Source organism: Scaptodrosophila lebanonensis, unplaced genomic scaffold (genome assembly GCF_003285725.1).
Source record: "Scaptodrosophila lebanonensis strain 11010-0011.00,11010-0021.00 unplaced genomic scaffold, SlebRS2 tig00000001-arrow-pilon, whole genome shotgun sequence".
Lineage (NCBI taxonomy): Eukaryota > Metazoa > Arthropoda > Insecta > Diptera > Drosophilidae > Scaptodrosophila > Scaptodrosophila lebanonensis.
Genome location: NW_022060529.1, coordinates 15,782,662 through 15,801,631, shown reverse-complemented (window position 1 = coordinate 15,801,631; position 18,970 = coordinate 15,782,662). Strand labels below are relative to the sequence as shown.

At 37.7% G+C, this 18,970-nt stretch overlaps 4 protein-coding genes across 4 annotated transcripts; 3 read left to right on the top strand and 1 right to left on the bottom strand.

Annotated features, from left to right (window-relative positions):
• The first annotated feature begins 7,614 nt into the window (after nt 1-7,614).
• Nucleotides 7,615-9,398, top strand: LOC115626296 (phospholipase A2 inhibitor). Its single transcript, XM_030521626.1, has one exon. It carries the CDS (start codon nt 7,662-7,664, stop codon nt 9,081-9,083), a length of 1,422 nt encoding a protein of 473 aa, XP_030377486.1. The 5' UTR covers nt 7,615-7,661; the 3' UTR covers nt 9,084-9,398.
• Nucleotides 9,399-9,804: 406 nt separating this feature from the next.
• On the bottom strand, nt 9,805-10,840 carry LOC115626305 (venom allergen 5). Its single transcript, XM_030521638.1, has 2 exons — nt 10,687-10,840; nt 9,805-10,617 (listed from the first exon to the last, which is right to left on the bottom strand). The coding sequence occupies exons 1-2, from the start codon at nt 10,819-10,821 to the stop codon at nt 9,895-9,897; spliced, it is 858 nt and encodes a 285-aa protein (XP_030377498.1). The 5' UTR covers nt 10,822-10,840; the 3' UTR covers nt 9,805-9,894.
• A 1,814-nt stretch (nt 10,841-12,654) lies between these two features.
• Nucleotides 12,655-13,921, top strand: LOC115634252 (allergen Tab y 5.0101-like). Its single transcript, XM_030531846.1, has 4 exons — nt 12,655-12,782; nt 12,849-13,240; nt 13,302-13,791; nt 13,849-13,921. The coding sequence occupies exons 1-3, from the start codon at nt 12,663-12,665 to the stop codon at nt 13,750-13,752; spliced, it is 963 nt and encodes a 320-aa protein (XP_030387706.1). The 5' UTR covers nt 12,655-12,662; the 3' UTR covers nt 13,753-13,791; nt 13,849-13,921.
• Nucleotides 13,922-14,819: 898 nt separating this feature from the next.
• Nucleotides 14,820-16,318, top strand: LOC115633921 (allergen Tab y 5.0101). The gene is made up of 2 exons (XM_030531431.1): nt 14,820-15,423; nt 15,486-16,318. The coding sequence occupies exons 1-2, from the start codon at nt 14,831-14,833 to the stop codon at nt 16,216-16,218; spliced, it is 1,326 nt and encodes a 441-aa protein (XP_030387291.1). The 5' UTR covers nt 14,820-14,830; the 3' UTR covers nt 16,219-16,318.
• Nucleotides 16,319-18,970: the final 2,652 nt, after the last annotated feature.

Genomic DNA, 18,970 nt, shown 5'->3' with positions numbered 1-18,970 from the left:
AGTTCAAATCCAACTTTCGAATGTTGTGAAGAAGACGATTTTAGATCGCATTGACGTATACGTAATATTTTATTGGTTCATAAAACAGAAGCTCTGATGATAGCCAATAAAATAATCACATATAAGGTAAAATACATCTTGTTGATAAAGTTGGTAGTTGAAATACAAGTTTCGAATCATGTGAAGAAGCTTCATTTAGCTTTGTTGAGCATTTAGTTCTTAGTATAGTAAATATTATTTTTCAAAAAAATTATTTTAAAAAAAAACTCATTAATTGAAAGAACATACGAAACTTAAGCAAGTTATTACTAAAATATTCCTAACACTCTATGCTCATCTCTAACTTAAATTGAAAGGTGCATTTAGAGGCATAACTACATATGTGATTGATACAGGAGCTGCACAGAAACTTCATTACTTAACATTGAGGAGAACTAGAAAAACAATTCGTCGGGTGTAAAATGAATTGAAGGCAAATGCATGATGATACTATTTAAAAGGTTTCTTTGAAGATTTAATTCTGATATTTTTCCATACATACATTACATACATTATACTTTGTTCATTCTATCCATGTTATTAATAAAAACAAAAAACATTTTTCGCGTGCAAGATGAATTAAAGGCAAATGCAATTATAATGATGATACTTAAAAGGTTTCTTTGAAGATTTGATTCTCAGATCTTTCCTAGCACATTCATACATTATATTATTATTATTATATTATTATAAAAAAAAAAACAATTCTTCCAATGTAAACTGAACTAAAGGCAAATTGAGTTTATGCTAGTTAAAAGGTTTCTTTGAAGATTTCAATATGTGCGTAATAAATTATTTATTATTATTATTACTATCTATAAATTCTTACTCTATGATCTTTTCTAGAACATACATTATATCTTGTTAATCCATGTAAGTCATAAACATAGCTTCATTTAATGGAACTAGTTCGCTTTGAAACAACACAACTCTAATTAGAGAGCACCACAACACAAAATATTTGAAATTTTCAGCAGCATATTTATGTACCAATATACACTTACTATAGTATAGTATACATGTACATACATGCTCATGTTTATGCGTACATATATACATATCGTATATGCATGTATAAGTCTGATTGTGTGCTGGTGAGCCGTGCTTTGTGCGACTGTTTCGCTGCGGGTATCTTAGAATATACTCGTACATACATACATATACATATATATATATATATATATATACTTGTATATATATACATACTCATATGAATGCATACGAACATTTACATTAACACTTTGTAATTTATACACATGTCGTTTTGTCGCTTTGTGGTTGTTGCTGGTTGTGGCTACGGCGACGGCGACGGTGGCGGTGGTTTGTATTTGAATGTCGGCAAAGGTTTTTAAAATTAAATTGCACACTGTTCAGAACTATATACGGCATATGTAGATACATACACACCCATTTACAATTGTGTGTGTGTGTGTATATGTGTTTGTCTTTGAGTGGTTGTGGCACTGCTCGTTGCCTTTGTCTTTATCATTTGGATCTAATGAAAGTTGCAAATTGTTTTTATGCGTAGATATTTACAGTTTGCACAGCGACAGCAAAAACAACAACCAAAAACTAGAAAAACAACACAACAGCAAGCCCAAGAACTTTGTCCGCACATTTTAACAATCCATGTTCTTCGAGTATGTGTGTGTAATTGAATATATGTATGTATGTATGCGAGTATAGTATGTGTGTACGTTTGTTTCACATCTAGGCCAATTCACATTGAGGGAAGGCAGAGGGGCTCCCCCTTCGGCCTTACCAGCGCCTATTTTGCGTCACGTCTGCCATTACGCACACTATAATTTTCGTGAAATTTGCTATTTAATTGAGCGTTCATATAAAATACAGCAAATAAATGACAGACGCTTTGCCCAAAAACCGCATAGCATTTATGTTTGAATTTACAAAGGCACTGCCAGTACGATTATGTTCATGTGTGCGTGTCGTTGGATCAGAATATTTATGTGTGTTTGTGTTTGTGTGTGCCTTCGCATTTTTCCTCACCGCCTCATTTTGAATTCCATTAAAGCTTCAAACGTTTGGCTAATGAATTAAGTTATGGAATGTTAAATTTGTATGCCTAAAAGCATCAATTTTAAAAGGCATTAAAGCTGAAAACCGATACTTATAACCTACTTGGGTATTAGCGAGTCGTGATCAAAAAGTTTAGACGACTGCTTGTAAGTTGCTAAGAGTTATTGAGTAACTAAGAGAATTTGGAACCATAGTGATAAGCTAAAAGAGACCTTCAAATGGAGAAAGAAAGTTTCCTACCTTACGAGGCAACTACTTGTCATAAATTTATTTCCAGACTGGGATACTTTTAATCAAACTTTCCCTTATTATTTCTTTCTACATGTGCTTTTCCACGACGACAAAAGCATAAGCTATGGCAATTAAATACCAACACTCTGCATTCGTGTGTACGAGTATTCGTGCTTGCGTGGCTATGTGCTTCATGCCTTGTTGCATACTTAGCGGCGTTATAAACACATGCGCGTTGAAAGTTAAACAGCATGACAAAAATACTTGGAATGTGGCAGGAAAACACTTGGAAATGCAACAAACACATACATTACAAACATTTGACACACAAGGAAGGTGGATTACGCTGTTGCAGACACTTAAATGCACTCAAATGTGTGGTTGTAGTGGCATAAACATGCATATACCGGTGTTGTATTTGTTTTTCTTTTTGTTGCTCAGCTTTTCTGACAGGCATATGAAACAGACGTGCACAGCACAGAATTAAAAAAAGCATGTATTTAAAACCTTAAATTGTGTGTTCTATACAACTTTCTACGCTATTTATTTGCAGAGATTATAATGCATTTGTACATGTACGCATTTATTTCAAATGTATGACTACATACCATTAACTTGATTAAATATTCTTGAGTATTCAATAATTCGAAGCTTATCTACTTTACTCTGACATATATAGTCGATGAGCCAACTATTGTTTTATTAGTCTAGGTATTTAATTGAACTGCTTAAATGCAAAGCACACTCTTCAATGTTATTGCATCATTAAATAAGCGTGCGTGAAAATTTTACTCTTCGATTTGCATTTGCGAGGGAAATATACATTAAGATAATACTATATTTATATTAATGCGGGTAGATATTATAAAATATTATGAACATATTTTTTTTTTTAATTTCCTTAATCTTTATTTGAGATCTGTTCTATGTTGAACAATTATTAAATTTTTAAATCATGTCTACTGCCTGCTCAAGGATCGATCGATCACATTGTGGGATTCCTGCCAGGCCTCAGGAAAATAGTGATATCTATCTAGGTGGAGATAACATTTCTTAATTGTTAGAAAGAATACTTTGGAAGCGGCTGACTTTACGCAATTTATTTGGACAGTGACTGTCTTTATTGCTTTCAAATCCTTGGGGCCAAAAGTAAATTTAAAATTGTTGAAACGCAATTGCAATATAATTATCTGCAACAATGACAATTACTGTCGTTTCAATGAATAGCTTAATCTAATAGTGTATTTTAGTCTCACATATATTTTAATTATTAAGATTGAACTCGATTAGTTAGAAGCCTTGCAATTTTGCTTTAAATAATCGCACAAAGACACGCCACTCGCAAATTACAGAGGACGGCCTAGTGCTGCTATACTTTTACAGCAATTGCAATAAAATGGCGCCATTTGTTCACACAAATGAAGCACATGGCGCCTGCGGCAAACCATAAAGTTGGAAATGCTTGCAATTATTGAACTAAACGATGCGCTTAATTGCACAATGTACATTAATGCGCCATTACAGTACAAATGCATGAGAAGCGTTTCAATTAAAGTGCCATAAATAGCGAAACGGCGATGGCTGTCAGTTAATGTCACAGCCATTGCCCTCAGAGTAATAGACTTGCCGGCACACACATTCAGCGTGTTGGGTGTATTTTGTCACTTCTATGACATAATGCACTCCCACACCACAACGCACAGACACACACACACACACAAAAGCACACATACACAGACAAACAGAAACTAGCGATGCAGCAGAGCAGGACATTAAAGTCAATTGCAAGCCATGTGAGTGTTAGCGATGTCGCCGTTTGATAATGATTGCATGTCAACCAACACACACACACTCATACACACACATACACACACACAAATATATGTATATATACATGGAAAGCCGCGCAGCTTGGCCTACCTATGCATGCCAGATGAAGTGAGAATTGCATTTTCTGGCATTGATTGCCAGATGATGGATGGAATGGACAATGTGCCCGGCACTGGCAATTTGTTTGCGCTTAAATGGCTACGAGCATGGATTTGGCAGCGCGCTGCCAAAAAGTTTCTGCAACATGCGCTCAATTTAAAATTAATATTTTTATAAATATTCAGCAGCACCCGCTGTTTATTGCTGTTTCTTTTTTCTGCGACCACAGCTGTGGCGATTTAAATGGTGGGCCGGAAATTAGCACAATTTCAGTACAGAGCTTATTTATAAAACTGCAATATCCAATTATCAAATGGCCATTGAACTGAACTAAAATGTCAGTGCCAGAAATCTGTTGCGCTGATTGATGGTCGTCCTGTTTGCGGATGACCGATGTGCGTTCTGCGGAAGCTGAAAATTGCATTGCATTTTCATTTGGCCTATTAATTAGCGATTCCATTAGTGTGGCGCCCATGGTGTAAATTGATTTTTAATTAAATTGCGTGTAATTTTTGCAATTTCTCGAGCTACCGTCATGCACGACAACGCACACATACACAAACATACACACACATACTTGTAAGTACATCCACATACTTCCACAGGTATGCGCGACACCATCTCCCCTATTTGTAATGTAATTAATGAGTTTTTAGTTCAAAATAAATTTATATATGATAATGACTTGGGGGTAACATGTGCCTCGCATTTTCAATGAATTAAAGAATAACAACGTGCCCAGAAATTCACACACACTCACGATTTCGAGCTCATTAAATGCTTTACATGTACACAATCCGCTGCTGTCAAGACTGCACAGAGGTCGTCTGTATTTACACACACACACACACATATATATATATATACACAAACGTACACACTTACCAGATCTGTAATTTATGCAAATGTCTGTATATAAATATTTACGTATGTATGAGTTAAAAAGCTGTTGGGTGCCTCATCAATTCGCCATTGGCGAAAAGAAAAAGTTAAAGGGCGTTTAATACGTATAGTATGTGTACATACAAACAGGAATGGAATGCTAGAGCTCAGCATGCCAAACTTTTAGATACCCTCTACACACACAAAAATTATAAATTTATTTGTCTCAATTTAATTAATTAAATGAAAAAACAAGAAAGGAATGCTAAAGTCGAGCAGGCTCAACTCTTAAATACCCTGTACCACCCCACAAAAAAATAAATAAATCTAATTTAATTAATTAAATTAATCGGGAAAAATGAAAAAACTCGTCCTTTCTCTGACTCAGGAGAATCTGTATACCAAGTTTGGTTATTCTAGCTCTTATACTTTCTGAGATCCTTGCGTTCATACAGACAGACAGACAGACGGACATGGCTATATCGACTCGGCTTGTCATGCTGATCAAGAATATATATGTATACTTTGTGGGGTCTGCCACGCCTCCTTCTGTGTGTTACATTTACATTCGCACAAAACTGATAGTATACATGCATTCTCACTTAACTAATAACACCGTTTGGGTGCAGGGTATGCAAGCTGAGGCGATATGCTCACTCCTACTACAATAAACAGAAAAAATGACTCGTATGTAGATTAGAAGATTGTTGAGCGTCCTCCTTGTTACACATTTTAAAAGTTGCGTACAATTATTAAAATTTCAGTGAAAATGCATAAAGATGTTAAACTTTATATTCATTTCAGGGACTTTATTCGTGGAAAACCAAGATTTTTTGAAGCTTGCAGTTTACTTAAATTTAGTCAATATATAGACATATATAACACAATTTGTGTGTTTTAAGAAAACTTGAACACTACAAACACTTCCCAAATAACATCCACACTTTTATTTTAATTATAATCCTCTACCTTGCTTTAAGTGCAGCGGAATTTGTATAAACCTTATATTTAAATTGCCTTTCAAATTTGAACAGATTTGTATTTATTACAAATTGAAAAAATTAAAAAGGTTAGCATTTGTAAATTTGGATAAAACACAGAATTGAGGCCAGAAGCTTTTATTGTAAAACATTATAGAACCTAATGAAATTAAATTAAATTTCAAGTATTCAACAATTTTCCAATCATTGAATTTTAGCGCAGTAATTGTGAATTACGAAACTTTTATTTCGTATAAAATTGAAATCGATTTTGATGGAAGCAATATTTTAAGTAAATTACTGGAAAACAAATCACGGTCTCTCTTCAATTGCCAAGTCAGCGCATTTGGTATTCAGCTGCTTTAAATGCTTGCAGTTTCAGAAACAAATGTTTGTATTCAACTATTAAGTGTAATAATAGAATTTTGAAACTTTTGGGGACCCTAAAGATTTATTCTATATCTGCCAAATAAACACACTGGCTTAGACTTCATTCCAGTTAACTCTAGATTTATCGAACGAATTTGTTTGTATTTCAAATAAATAATAATTTGTTGAATACGTAGGCATGAGATATGACTACAAGCTGAAGCTTGCTTTGTAGTAACCAATCAAAACTGTAATTCCAACAATTTGGCCTTATTTTCTGTAAAGTACATATATCCACGAAAAGTTCGTTACAATGGCTGGAGCTTTAAATTTGAGTAGCATATTCGTTGCCTCTGGCAAAATCATTGACTGCGCCATAATTACGACTTAATTCGACTTTATTTGGCGGTGCAATGAGGCGCGAGATTCCTTGGCTCAGCACAAGCCACGGTACGTTAAATCTCTGTCTAGGATTAGGCGTGACTTTTGCTCGCGATTACAAAAATAAAAGCAAATTAAGCAAACAGCTGCCGCGGGCTCAACTCATTTGTACATACAATACGAAATGTAGGCATGCATATATATTTTTTGTACATGCCATCTACTATACTAGACTATATATTTGTGTGTATGTATGTTGGTATGTGTGTAAGCCACAGATACATCAATGCAGTGAACGCCAAGATTTGAACTTTCAGCGTTTGTTTGTGTGTTGATTTGTGTATACATTAGAAACGGCATGATTAATCAAATAAATATACTTAATGAAAACCAAGAAGCCAGTTGGAAAGATACACGCACTGAGCAAAATAAATAATATAGGGGAGAGACGAGAGAGAGAGAGAGATAATAGAGAGTAAGAGCGGTAGCAAGGAAGTGTGATAAGCACAAAAGCTTTTTGTTATCTTATCAATAATACGTATGAATGCACACACACAGCCACGTTTCTGCTCAATAATTTTCAAACGATTCCGACCAGTTGGCATACAACAAATGCCAGATGAATTAACTGGAATGGCTGGGCATGGTGGTGTGGGTTACTGACTTTCCATTGCGATAAGATATGGAAGTTTGCGGGCCGATCGACTTACGACTCATGTCTGTGGTATAGTCAGCGCCATGCCGATGTCTGAACAGTGTGTCATCAAACGCCTGGGAGTGGCAACAACCCAAAGGTAACCAAAGCTAGTGAGAATGATTAGCGTGCAGCGTCTGAACTTTGTCTTATGGCTCTTGCTTTCGGTCTCCTTTCTCGGTGAAACTGTGCGGGGCGAGAATATAGATGCTGAGGAGGTAGATCGTTTTTGTTATCCGGATTTGTTGCGCAACTCGCGACTCTCGTGCGAGTGCAGCAGCGTAAATGCCGCGCCATGGGGCATGCGAGCCCTGCATATCGATTGCAGCTACAAGGATTACAAGTCGAAGGATTTATCGGAGCTGTTGCCGCTCTATATAGACAGTCTGGATCTGTCCTGGAACACACTGGATCTTGTGCCCCAATTCAGCAGTGATACCCTACGGCAGCTCAATCTTATGCACAACAACATAAGCGGCATAACGTCAAACAACTTTGCCCAGCTGGGCAGTCTGCAAGAGCTGCATCTTAGTTGGAACAGCATTCAGTGGCTGGCAGCGCAGGCCTTTGCCAATCTCCCCCACTTGCAGGTGCTGGATCTAGGCCATAATAATTTGCAAGTGCTGCCAGCGCAAATATTTGCTCCACTCCTGGTGCTCACGACACTCGACTTGGCCTGGAACAGGCAGCTCAATCAGACAGTGGAGCTGCAGGCGAAAGACTGGTACAATAGCTATGGCATTAACAATAAACTGGGCACTTTGCGCCTGGACGCCTGCAACCTGAGCACGCTGGTGCTGCCGACGGCAGCGCCCCTAAAGCATTTAAGTTTGCGACGCAATCGGTTTACGCGTGTACCTCCCCAGCTGCCCGCAACTCTCCAGCAACTGGACATGAGCGACAATCTACTGGAGATATTGCTTCCCACAGATTTGGGAAATCTAACACAGCTCCAGCAGCTCACTATGGAGGACATGCCTGTGCTGGAAAGCATTGCCGCCAATGCGCTACAGTCGCTCGATATGCTGGAGGTGGTTAGTCTACAAAACAGCCGCCGACTCAGCTCCATTAATGACGTGGCCTTTGGATCGAACAAATCGTATTGGCCGCCATTGCGGCGGCTTATTTTTCGTGGCACTATGCTGCGTACTTTTAATGCCACCCTATATCCGTTATTTGCACAACTTGACGAACTGGACCTCAACGGCTTGCCCCTGCATTGTTACTGCGAACTAGTGTGGCTGAAAGATCTGACCATCGAGACTAATGGTCGATGCTATAAGCCATCGAGTGTTCGCGGCATGCTCGTGAGCTCAGTGCGCCGTGATTATTTCAAATGCGATAGCTGGCCCCGTTGGCTTTACGGATTAATGGTATTGGGTCTCATTTCCCTAATGGCCGCAGGCGCGTACCTAGTCGTTATGGGACTGCGACCTCATCGGGGCGTTACAATGCGTCGCAAAGTGGGCGCTGGCAGCCCCTATGCCCGGGTAACCATCGAGCCCAATCGACAGGAGAACAACTTTTCAGCCGTAGACTAAGTAATAGATTTAATAAAGAATCAAGCTGTATATTGGATAAGTAAGCCCGATCCCTTCCAGTACATTCATGGATAAAAGCGAAAAACATTTCATTTTTTGCTATTCATGCTTATAGTGCCTATAAATGATCATACCATTGTATAAATTATTAATCTGTCTGTACGGTATTTGTTTCTACCAATACTTCATCCATAGCAATGGAACCACTTCTTTAAATAGAAATATGTATATAAGTCGCGCATTACCTATTCCATATACATAACTGTCATGGAAACTGTAGGTCCTAAGTCAATAAACTAATACTATGCTTTGTAATCAGAATTTTATTTAGTTATATAAAATAATACAAGTATATATAGCTGAAGCCAAGAAAGATGACCTTGCCAAAAGCCTAAAATTAATTCATTTTATTTGAAGAACTGACAGTAGAATGAATTGAATTAAATTTAAATTCAAGCTCAATTTACTTTTAAACTCAATGCAATTGACTTTTTAAACATTTGTATGGTTTTACAATGTTCTATAGTAGAAAACGTTGTTTGTGGCTGTTTACATAAATAAATGTGAAAGTTTTTTATATCGCTACCAGCTAAGGTATTATCGATGCCTGTGCGCTTATCTACTCCGTCAAATACATTTCTACAAGTATATACATGTACATATGTACTATTTACTGTGCATGTGTGTGCGTAAGCTTGTAGGGAATACCACGTAAACAAAGTTTCTTGCAACTGCGTTTTATTGCGTTGTTAAAATACCCATGGATTTAAAAAATTAGTTACACAATGCAGGGCTGACTCGACTGTACGGTTCAAAGTGTCCGATTGGCAGCTGCCTTTGAGTGCATGCCCTCCTCATTGTACTTGAGCTTGATGCGGAGTCTGGGTATTGCCAGGTGGTCCACAACATTTACATCGTACGCCTCGTGGAGGGCGCACAAGTTGGGGAACTTTGGATTGACGCCCATCTTGCAGCCACTCGCAGGTTTCGTGGCCACCCCATAGACCGGTTCCCGGCCAATATTCTCGCGCGCAAAGTTGCAGACAATGAACTGTTTATGCCAGCGATGGCGATGCACATGACGCAATATTCCACAACCTATGTGTGTGGCCCGCTCCTGCATAAGCTGGCGGAAGCTAGTGATATCCGGGCCCCCTTCGACGGCATTGAGTTGGCTATTGGCACGCTTGTATTGCCTGAACCAATTGCCAAGCTTGTGCTCGAGCAGCTGAATGTCACTGTAACGCTTGGTGCTGAAGATCACGTGGCCCAGTATTTGGCCCACATGCTTAAAGCGTCTGGTGTTCCGACATTCATCCGGCTGCCGTGGACACTGCTTAACCGCCAGCTCGGCGAGTGTCGCCAACTCGGGATCCCATTGAACGCTGGCCATGCGATGCGCTGCCGCAAAACCTGAAAAGTTTCCAGACGCCACCTTGTTGCGATAGAAGTTGATTTTGTGCAAAATGAAATTGCGCAGCTGTACATTCAGGGGCCGTAGCTCGGCCTCTTTACTGCAACTGCGCCCATAACTCTACAATGAACCAGACCCGACATTTGTTGGTGGATGAGCCAGCCATCCTCTGACACGTTCATTACGTACCCCATTGTTGTTGCAGGCAATGTGACTGCGCGCCTCCTTGCACCAATGCTCGCTGCAGTAGTTCCAAGCCACAGAGGGAGCCAATAAATTGGCCAAAATGCACAGAGCGGAGAGAGTGTAGAGCCAACAAGACATGCTAACTGTATAAATGCTTCGCAGCCACTGCCCCACACGGCTTCAAATTAGTCGTCGCCATGCAACAAATCGCAATGCCATGCCTTTCAGAGATGCAAGCTGTGACGAGCCCTACGACTTTGTTGACTCTGCCACAATCCAAGCTGAGAGTGCTAAGCTGTCTTAACAAGTTGGCAATTGCAGTTGTTCTAAAGCTCTTATTATCATCGCTTTTACCTGTCACCATAGTGTTCTTTATCGACTTCCAGTATTCAGAAATGTATCTTAGCATTACATATATTTTAGATAAACACTATTATAAATTTGTTAAGAAATCACTTCACTACACCATTTATAGTTCATACAGCTCATGGTGTATCTGTATTTAGAAATCGCCGTAAACGTTAAGAGTGTCGATGTCTTTCGGATTCGAATCTTTCTCTCAAAACAAAATCTAGACAAATTCTATAACTTTTAATATAAATAAATAAATGCAAAGGAGGTAGTAGATCAAGCCTTTTGGTCCATAATTTATGGTTGACGACAAATGTGAACACTATGAAATCCGAGCATTAATCATCGTAACTTTCTACAAAGAAGCAGATTTCTCTCCAAGTAATATATTGCCACAGCTTTGTCTGACTTCTAACTAAATATTAATTATGAGAAAGAGCTCGGGCTAATTTCAAATATCTGAGTTATTCCTACAATTATTATATTATGCAAAAAGTGGAAATTGGAAGAATAATAAACTTTTGTGCTGAGCAAATAATTAAATAATTATCATAAATTATGATATGCACTATATTACGAGAATATATTATTTTATATTTAGAAGTATTTTAATTTTAATGTATTAAGTTGATTATACTTCTTTATTTTTTATTGCATTTTCTTCCTCTGCATTTCTCTTTTGTTAGGTCAAATAATGTCTCCGACTAGTCTCTGCTGTGAATCGGCGCATAGCTAGCCGTTTGGGAAATTAAACTCTCCTATCAAGTCAGTTTCGTTAGATAATTTTGTTTTTTGTATAGGCTTTTTTATTTCTTAAGTTTTATTTCTCTGCCTATAATGTGTCAGAAAAAGTACTTTGTCCATACTATTTATGTACAGGGAGCGCCATCTTTTATGTCGGTATGTAAACATTGAAAATCTTTGAAAATAAACAACCGATTTTCAAGTATGAGATATTTTTATTGAATTTGATTCTGTACAATTTCTTGAACTGAGGTTTTCAACACTGGTCTACTCAAGTCAATCGGTTCACTAATGACAAAGTTATTCTATATTTACATACCGACAAAAAAGTTGGCGCACCCTGTATATGACTGCTTTATAATTTAGTGACATGGTTGTTCATGGAATATTATCTAACAGTGAAAGTCCCGATTTCTATTAGTCTCGCCGTGTGGTCTACCATTATTTTTGAGAAGCAATAAGGTTCCACACCACAAGCAATATTTTTTATTTATTTATTTAATGCTAGCTTAAAGTTGAAAAACAAGAAATCTACTTTAGGATTTTCAAGAAAGTTCTAGGCCATATTTCCTTCCATATATAATAGAATTATTCTATAAAAGGTTTATACGAAGGATATTTCCATGGAGGCTTATAATAGTATGATGTTATATTTGGTTTTTCAAAATTAAATACTACACCCATCCGTCCAATTTAGTGTCGAATAGACGAATTTGAATACGTCGATTCATTTCATGTTGCTGATCCTCGGTTTTCTTATTCGGAGCGTTGCAAATTTCCAAACACCTTAAGTTGGATAATTCGATTCGTACAATGCATGAAATAGGCTAAGGTTAGGGGTAAATTATTACTGTAGTTCCTATACTCTGATTGAAGCTGCAGCAATGATACGCTTCATAATATTGCTTTTCTGTTTAGTGAATGGCCAGGACGAGGTCGACGTCGATTATTGCGATATTCCGTGTAGAAATAACACTGAGCACTTGGGTTGCAACAATTATGGCGTAGGTTTTTTTCATTTTGTACATGTGTGCGTAAAGCTAACAATAATAAAAACCGGTCAATTATAGGCTTTTTCGACGGACTGTGGGGAAAATGCCAATCTTGTGCCTATGACTAGGAACCTGAGGCAATTCATCCTTCGAGAGCATAATTCTCTTCGTAGTGCGGTGGCTAGTGGTAAGTTGAAGGGCTTTCCACCGGCATCACGGATGCTGACATTGCAGTGGGACGGTGAATTGGAATTGATGGCCGAGTATCTTGTGAAGCGTTGCGTCTTGGAGAGAAACAGAATGTGCATTGCCACAAGTCGGTTTAAGGGGCCGGGCGTCAATGGTGTTTACAACATACTCGCCTCTTCCCAAGATGTGATAAAAGTCATCAAATCTCAGATTGATGCTTGGTACGATCAATATCGATATACGTCCATTAACACTTTATTAACCGGCAGAGGAGAGGGTGGGTAAGTATTTGTACGATTTGGTCCATTTTTTTCGTGTTCCCATTGATTTCGTATATTGCAGACATGAAGTTCAGAACTTTCTTCAAATGATGTTATCTTACAACAGTCGCATTGGCTGTGCTATTTCCCAATACCACGCCGATAAATTAATTCAGTTAATGTATTGTGTATACAGTTGTAAACGAACATCTTGCAAGCCCGTCTACGAAATCTCACAATATCCGTCAGCTGGATGTCGTAGGGGTACAAATCAAAAATACAAAAACCTGTGCGACGCCAGAGAAGATACCGACGAGTGTGATCATTGTAACAGCAATAGTCCATATAGTCTACTTGAGAAAGCCTTTGACTTTGAGACGGATGAGGACGATGTTGACATCGAATTGGGAACACTGAAGCCGGATGGCGTGCAACCAAGTGGCAAAAAGGACCGACTGGGCAACTTGGTGGACTTGATTAAAGATACAATTGTAACCGGAGTTGAGGCCGTTGGCTCAATTATTGTACGTTGAATATGCCGGATTTGAATACTTTTTTGTTTTTGTGTTCTTGTGAGTTTGCCAAAACATATTCTTTTCTCTACTCTACATATCATATTACTGTTATAGAAACGACACGGCCCATCGCCATGGAGAAATAAAGTTGTGTTGTAAGGCACAGAACTAGTTTGTGCTTTTTAAAGTGAGTTTTCGCAAAATTTGTCAGTGATGGGATATAATGTACATACTATATAATATACTTGTAATATAATGCTATAGTATGTGTAATTAAAAATGTAGCCGGGAGATAAAAAAAGTAACAAAATCGAACCACTGCAACTCCAAGTTGAAGAAAAAAGAGAAGTCAAAATTGTGTAGAATTTTATTTTAGATACACAAGAAAGCATAAGATGTATCGTAACGTGTAACAATGATAGGATGAATGATGCCGTAGTTTAAGCGGAGCAAGGATCTAACTTATATAGTATAGTACTTCTTGTACTATTATGGCATAAAACATGATCCAAGAGGAACAAGATGCGCTGAGAACCATACGTGGTCAGTAGAATTATAATCAATGAAGGTACATGAAGGCATCAAGCATCAGGTTTGGTCCAAATCTTATACTATCCAATACTATATGCTTCTGACACTGATCTTAGCAGCATTATTTCGTGTTTATTACATTGTGCCGCAGTCATACGGATTTGTATTGAAGGACGCAGAAGTGACTTTAACTCATTGATACTGTGTTGTGGTGGCATATCAAATGATGATGATAAATTGATGGATATATCCAACAAGCAGCCCAGATAGGAAAAGCTCAAAAGTCAGACCGTCCAATAGCTCCTCCCGATTATTATGAATATGTCTGCCAGTTGAAGACACATACCAATGCCAGACCTCCTTCTGTGTGTTAAATATATTCGCACTAAACGAAATTATACAGCCGTCGCTATTCGAGAAAGTTCATTTGGAAAGTACTGATCTAAAATGCAGCGTAACATCCGATTATTCACAACGAATAGCATTAATGAGAAATTGGCCGTGATAATCGACAGTAAATACATATTTGTCGCATTTTCGAAATCCCAGAGCACTCTGGTGCAAAATGTGGTTGCGAGTGTTGTTGCTACACATCGTTTTATTGGGATCTGTAGTTTCCCAGGGAGAGAGGGACGCAAATGCGATTGAGAACTCCAAAGAATCGGGTGAGAGCATTTCGGTGGAACTTTATAACGCGACAAATTACTGCGATCCGTCATTGTGCGAAGGCCATCCGCATGTAGCCTGTAATGCAGAGCTTTACAATTATGGATCCAAATGTGAAATCAGCGCCCAATTGCTGAATTTGAAACGCGACACTGAACAGTTCATTGTGGATAAACTAAACGAGTTTCGTAATCAAGTGGCTCGCGGAGGCTTTCAAGGATTTTTGCCAGCCAGCCACATGCCAGCTTTAAGCTGGGACAAGGAACTGGCGTACTTAGCGCGACTGAATGTGCAGAAGTGCAGCTTAGTTTTCGATAAATGCCGAAATACGATGTCCTCTAGGGATGTGGGCCAGTCCATTGCCTATAAGGGGCTCAAGGGTAATTTACCATTGTTGGAAGACATCATTTCGGATCAGCTGCTCATGTGGTTTAATGAGAACAGTGGCGCCTCAATGATGGACATTTTAAAATATAGGGGTCACAACGTTGGGTAAGACCAAGCGAAAGTATGATTCTAATATATACCTTCAACTAATTTATACCAACTTACAGAAAGCCAAAAGATAACTTCCTACAAATGATTCTGCAGGATAACGAAAAGGTGGGCTGTGCAGTGCTACAGCAATCGAAAAACGATTGGATGCAAACCTATATCACTTGCAACTACGACCATTCTCCAGTTGCCAACAAGCCCATATATGAGACCAGTCCAACTGCCGCAGACCATTGCCCGGACGGCCAAAGCCGCAAATTCCAGTTCCTTTGCAGCACCCTGGATAATGAAAAGGAAGAAAGTCCATATGCTATGGTAGATAATTTTAGCAGCGATAGCTCTGAAGATGAATCCAAGAAACAAAAAAAAAAGTCAGCAAAGAGTCGAACTCATAAAGACGGAGTTGTGCATGAAGTGACAACTTTGAAGAAAAACAAGATTTTTAGAGTCAAGGGAAACACGTTGAAACGTAAATTTGGAAATTTTTTAAGGTATTTAAACAAGGCAAAGAAAAAGACTGAAAACACCCATGTCGTGATACTGACCAGCAATCATGAAGTGGACGATGGAAAAAATCAGAATGAGGAAGCCCAAGCAGCCAAAGTACTTGCAAGGAGGACTCGACTAATGCAGAAGTCACTGAGATCACAAGCCCGTCGAATCCGGAATCGCGGCATAATGAGCCGGACTATGAAACACAGTAGAATGATCAAACAAACTGCACGATCTAGATCCGGGCTGGCCAGATCCCGGATTGGCAATGGGCATGCTATTTGGCGTACCCTCAAATAATAATGTAATTTATTTTTTAACACCACTTCATTTCAAAATGTATGCTTGGTGACAAAGAAGGGGCTCTTCTTTAATAAATAGTACATGCGAGTCCATACAACGGCTGTGTGTTGGATATTATGTTAGTTTTCTGGAAATGTTTAATTATGAAAAGCTCTGATTCGAAGAGCTCGAGCTCAGCCCCTTCAACGAAACATTGGCTGGAGCTAAAGTATTTTAAATACCGTTTCGATTCTATTTTCGTTGGAACTCTTTATTTTCGCTGTGAAGAATTAACTTCAATTTGTTCAAAAGTAATAGCGGGCTACTCCAAAGTTTGAAACTCTTTGTTCTCTTCGGCAATTTAAATACAGCACCAATATACACAAGCCTATCTGTATTTATAAATGAAAAAGCCCACTCACAATGCAATTTGGACTTAGGCTCTTCTTAAACAAAAAAGTGTTTATCAATTATACAAGTACGAGGTATGTTCAAGAAAAAAAAGTATAAGGTTTTTCTCACTGTTTTCTTTTATTATACTGGCGTGGTGTATCATGAATTGAGAAGTGCTTCTAGAATTATAAGCGCTGGGGGATTTACTTTGAAGTTGTCCCCTTCATGGATTTTAACAAAAAATCTTTTCAACAGTCCATGTATTTTAGAATTCTCTGTTCTCCTCGATAACTTAAATACTCAGAAGGTATAGTGTGCAAACAAAAAATTCCACTACATATCTGAAACCTGCAACCAAAAACCAATAAACAAAACGTTTTCTTTCCTTCAGTCTTCTGTAGCCCTAGTTTATTTGCGCTGTCTGTTACTAAGTATCTTCTATTGTTGGTCACATCAGTCGGATTTCTCTGCCCGATGACATATGAACAACTTCATCGGGTGTTTGGTCGCCACATTCCCGTATTGATGCCCCGCTCCCAGTCCATCAACTTGTCTAGCACTTATAAAGTTTCTTGTCGTTTTCGTTGTGGGTTTGCCAATAATTCACTTCAACCGAGCTATCGATTTGCACCGACTCCGCCTCGTCGTGCCATTTGGCCTGATACTCTATTGCCACTCCATGACCTTTAAATTGCAGCGCCTGCTTGATTTTCAGCATGCTTTGGCTTTGTTATCGCCCAGTTGTGTGTCGGACATATTTCTTTTTCTGCTTTCCTTTTTGCTTTCTCTTTCACATTCTAATGTTCTTTCTTTTGGTTTGTTTTCGGCGACTGATTTATTGATGATGTCTGCAGCAATTGATTTTAGTGCATTGCTGTGCTCACGACTTTTCTATGAAAGTATAGTAGCATCTTTTTGTTTTGCATTGCATTGGTTAATATTAATAACATATAAACAGTACTGTAATATAGTATACATGCAGTATTTAATTAAACATTAAGTTGGTTAGCATGACATAGCATTGAACCTAAAATTGTGAGGCTGAACTTAGATCACTACTCTTTCCAAAGTCTGAGGGACTCTTTGGTCGAGACCATTTGATAACACTACATCGTTAAGCTTTCATACAAACCAGATTTACAAAAAGTCTCTGGATCAAACATTTGCTTAGTTGATCCTGTTGTCCTACTACACGAAAAGCAAAATAAGTATAAAAAAATAGACGTACTATTTACATTTATAAATTAGAATAAATCATGTATGTATGTAAATTTCTGAAATATTAAATTACAATATTTTGAAATTAAATTGTGAAATTTCTAAAAAATTAAATAACAAATTTATGGATTTAAGTTGTGAGATTGCTTTAAAATTAAATACAATTATTGTGGACGCCCTCCTCTGCGATTCTCCTAAGTGCAGGCAAATCGAGAATTAAATTGTGAAATTTCTAAAAAATTTAATATAAATATTAAATAATAATATTGGGAAATTAAATTGTGAAATTAGTGAAAAATTAAATCAAAATATTGTGGGCGCCCTCGTCTGCGATTCTCATACCAAGTCACTAAGCGCTAGCAAATCGAGAATTAAATTGTGAAATTTCTAAAAAATTAAATAACAAATTTATGGATTTAAGTTGTGAGATTGCTTTAAAATTAAATACAATTATTGTGGACGCCCTCCTCTGCGATTCTCCTAAGTGCAGGCAAATCGAGAATTAAATTGTGAAATTTCTAAAAAATTTAATATAAATATTAAATAATAATATTGGGAAATTAAATTGTGAAATTTTTGGAAAATTAAATCAAAATATTGTGGGCGCCTTCCTCTGCGATACTCATACCAAGTGTCTAAGCGATGGCAAATCGAGAATTGCATTGTGAAATTTCTGATAAATTTAATAATAATATTGGGAAATTAAATTGTAGAGTTTGTGAAAAATTAAAAACCAATATTATGGGCGCCCTCCTCTGCGATTCTCATACCAAGTACCTAAGCGCTGGCCAATCAAGAATTAAATTGAAAAAATTCTAAAATATTAAATAATAATATTGTGATTTAAAATGTGAAATTTCTAAAAAATAAATTCGAATTTGCCAAAACCGCTTCCTAGTGCCCACTTTCACTGTGAAAGGAAACTGGCGTCCACATTTCAGCTTTCAAGCTTTTATCGTTTGGATCTAATACATTTATGCGTGAATCGCCAATCAGGAGAAAATGTTTAATATATAGAGAAAGAATAACCATATGCTTAAAGCTTACGTGTTTTATGTAGTTTTCGTTCATCACCTTTAAATATTTGAATGTCTGACGTGCACCGGATTTTTTGCTGGAAAATTTTTCAACAAAAACTGTTCTACTGTATGGCACAATA